The following is a 3,903-nucleotide window of genomic DNA, read 5'->3' as shown; positions in this document are numbered from 1 at the left end:
TAAAACTGATCTAGACACTTTTTTCATAAATTAGACACTTTTATAGTAATTTCAGTTTAAAATATTAAAATAGCATCCATTTTGAACTTTTTCATTGGATTAAGATAAATCTTTTTCCTAATACTGTTTTATTCAGCATACATAAAAAATTTCATAATTATTGGTTAAAAATTCTAAATATTAAATATTAATGTGAAAAAAATGAAATGGCGCATATCTGCAATTTAATTTCATTTTGCCTTCGTCGTTAACAAAGTAATTTTGAAAAAAAATTTATTCTTGATTTTATCTTTATTTTGACCCAGAAAACAATTTCCCGGGGAAACATTTATGCTCTTACATACGAGACACCCTGTATAGACCAGCTGTAGCCAGTGAAAAATTAGTTGAAAGAGAACCTCACGGAGTGCGTACAGCCAAAAATTTAATTTCATCCTGTATTTCTATTACTTTTCTATGGTTTAAGTTTAATATGAGTCATCCTGACAGTAAAGCTAGGGCTAACAGCTGCACAGAAAATAGTTATTTACATCACTGCACTACGTAGGTGTTTCTATTAAACTACGATCATTTTGATAAATAAACCTTCTACAACTCATAGAATGTCTAGTTCTTTTAAAAGTAATTTTTTTTTTTTTACAAAGACTACAATGAGTAGTAAACTGAACTATTTATATGCTATTCCATAGAAGGAATTTATTATTTTACTTTAGAATACTGAGAACATGCATGCATGGACTACTGTAATTAGTTTGAACTAAAATATATTATGGCAAGGATTTGTCTATTTACAATTTCTCTGGAATTTAACTAGTTAAATAAGACTAGTCCTTGGATTTGGTTACTTCGCTTATAGGATATTTACACCATAACATTGTTCCAATAACATATGTGTGTAAGGACTTATGATTGGAGCATCTCTTCTACGTTTTGTGATTTCAATATAACGATATTTTCCCTAATGTTTCCTACTTGGAATGATCCGTCAAGAGCTCTAAAGGTCACTTGGCAAACGTTCAACAGGAATCTTTCCCCTACATTTGTAGATACCTCCTTCGTATATTACCTAAAATTATAAGTGATAATAGTTCAGGATCTTTTTCCATGTTGGTAAATTGTAAAAAATACGAACAAAGTTGAATGTGTTAAACATTAAACTTTGTTAATAACTTTGTCATTAACTTTGTTTTCGTAATTTTTACAAATTACCGATTGCATTTTAAACCAATAGTATTCCCGACATGTAAGTAGGTAATGAGTCCTCATTTCAAACATGCAATTTTATTTCATGTTCAGTGTATTTAATATTACGAAAGTAATGTACTTTAAAAATCACACCTTTATATAAGATTTAAGTTCAACCCATGGTGAAACACATAGTCTTCTAAAGGTTTTTGCATGCTGAATTCTTGGCAAATAATAATTGCAGAAAAAGATATGTTTTTTCGTCAAATTATAAAAATAACCGATACATCATAATATTTAATCGTATGATTAACTAAATTGTAGTTGTACTGGATCTACATCTTGAAATACTATAATCTTTCGGAAGTGTGACATTGTAGAATGCTAATGTAGCATCTAAAAATGTTCTTAGATTCTCATCATGATCCTTTTGATCCTTTCCACATACGGTCAAATCATCCAGATAGGCATACACTCCATTCAGTTTTTCTTTTCTAATGATTTGGTCCATGGTCTTTTGAAAACATGCCACCCCGTTGGTTACGCCAAATGGGATTCTTCTGAATTGAAAAAGACGACCAGTAGCCTCAAAAGCAGTGTACTTCTTCTCTTCGTCAGAAATTGGTATTTGATAGTATGCTTGCTTTAGATCAATGGCACTAAAAACCTTGTTCGTCGCTACAGTGGATACTAGATCATCTATGTTTGGTAAGGGATAGGCGTCTAACAGAGTAAATTTGTTTATCGTTTGCGAATAGTCCACACACAGTCGCTTCTTCCCTTTGTCGTTTGTAACAACCAACACTTGTGCACGCCAAGGTGACGAACTAGGTTCAATGATCTCCTCAGTCTGTAGTCTTTCCATTTCTTGTTTTATAAATTGCACATCTTCATCTGAGTAACGTCGCGATTTTGTGGCTATTGGCTTACAATCTGGAGTTAAATTGCAGAATAGTTTGGGTGGTTCAACTTTGGCACAGGAGCACACCAACAGAGGAGGTTTCTTACCTCCAAACCAACCCTGTATATTTGAGTGGAGTTTCGTGATATCATGTCCGATAAGCACGTCAGTACAAAGATCTTCAAGAACAGTCAACTTAAAATTGTTGTAATTGTGATTCAACAGATTTAGGTTGATTTTAACAAACCCGTGGACGTTTGATTTCATATTAGAAGCAGCTAGTGATACTTGTCCACTTTCATTATACATTTTAATTTTGTTTAACTGAACAAACTTCAAGTTTACAAAGCTTGATGTACTCCCGGTGTCTATTAAGCAATTTGCTTTCAGGCCATTCACTTTAGCTTCAACTGTAGAGTCCTTCAATACAGATGTATTATGTGTAGTTGCTATTAGTGCAGCTGATGTACTAGACGTCTTCTGTTTTACTTTAAAATGTTGAGTTGGATTACTTTACAGACTCTCGCATAATGCCCTGTCTTGTTACATTTCCCACAAGTTGCTTCTCTGGCTGGACAGCAATCTCTAGAGTGTCTATCATGCCCACAAAAATAACACTTGCCATCAACATTTTTAATAGCGGAAACAGTAGCTTCTTCCTTTTGTTGTAGTGGGAATTCGTACTGACAAGCTCGCTTTGCCAATTCATTCGTTGCACAAGTTTGCATTCCGTACATAGATTTTGGATAGCTCTCGACTTGAGCTTGAGCCATTTCAAAAGCTCTAGACTGTTCCACTGCTTCAGCTAGGTCTAAAGTTTTATTTTCAAATAGTCTCTGTCGTATGTATGACGAGGCTAAGCCATTGATAAAAGCATCACGAATGTAATGATCCCTGTATTGAATCGCATTAACAGCTTCAAAAACGCAATCTTGGCTCAAAAGTTTCAGTTCCGACACATATTTGTCAATAGTCTCACCTTGTTGCTGTTTTCTAGTCATTACTAAATATCTTGAGAATATTTCATTCTTTTGTTTGATGTAAATTGAGTTAAGAACTCTCAAAGCGTCTTGGTAAGTTTCAGATTCCTTGATAAATTTATAAGTAGTAAAAGATAATCGATTAGTTAGTAGTTTCAGTTTGTCCTTGTCTTCAACGAATTCTGTCATGGTTAGAAAGTCTTCGAATGTTTGTAACCAGTGCGTCCATTCCTCTGAGGCAGTTGGAGATTCCGGGTCAATTTGCAATTCGTCTGGTCTAAGGAATTTCTCCATCGTAATGTAGCACTAACTGAGTTTATCAATGAATGAATAAAATTGTTGTAAGAAAGACTTAGTAAACCAAAAGTATGGCTTTTATTCATTCAAAATTACAACCATGTTTTAGTTAAGAACAAATACAATATTTACAAACAAATCAAATAATAAATATTATCAGGTGATAATGTTCACATCACCACATGTAATTCGTAGAGAAGTAAGCTGTAAATGGCTCCGTGTCACAATTCAATCAACATCTTTAAACAAGCGTGACTTGGACTCTGATCACAAGATTTGAAGCTTAGACACTGACTTGAAAACTAAACAGGCGCTTTTTCCCGCTTGTTAGACATATTAAAATGTTACAATAAATAGAAAAATATAATTAAATGTAATATGTAATAAATGTAATATATATTTTAGATGAAAAATTTGTACACTTTCTTTGATATGTGAAAAACACGTTAGCAAGTAATTTTATTTTTGATCGGAGTCACAATAAAAGAGGAAGTATTTATCTCATGTCAAAACAATGTCATTTAATTATTTCCTGAAGAC

At 33.0% G+C, this 3,903-nt stretch overlaps 1 protein-coding gene across 1 annotated transcript; it reads right to left on the bottom strand.

Moving 5' to 3' along the window:
• Nucleotides 1-1,498: 1,498 nt before the first annotated feature.
• Nucleotides 1,499-3,360, bottom strand: LOC128984513 (uncharacterized). Its single transcript, XM_054403843.1, has 2 exons — nt 2,604-3,360; nt 1,499-2,265 (listed from the first exon to the last, which is right to left on the bottom strand). Exons 1-2 carry the CDS (start codon nt 3,358-3,360, stop codon nt 1,499-1,501), a joined length of 1,524 nt encoding a protein of 507 aa, XP_054259818.1.
• Nucleotides 3,361-3,903: the final 543 nt, after the last annotated feature.

The sequence above is a fragment of the Macrosteles quadrilineatus genome, unplaced genomic scaffold, assembly GCF_028750875.1.
Source record: "Macrosteles quadrilineatus isolate MER2022 unplaced genomic scaffold, UCM_ALF_1.0 Scaffold_2__2_contigs__length_208266976, whole genome shotgun sequence".
Classification (NCBI taxonomy): Eukaryota; Metazoa; Arthropoda; class Insecta; order Hemiptera; family Cicadellidae; genus Macrosteles; species Macrosteles quadrilineatus.
This window is presented reverse-complemented; position numbering and strand designations above follow the sequence as displayed.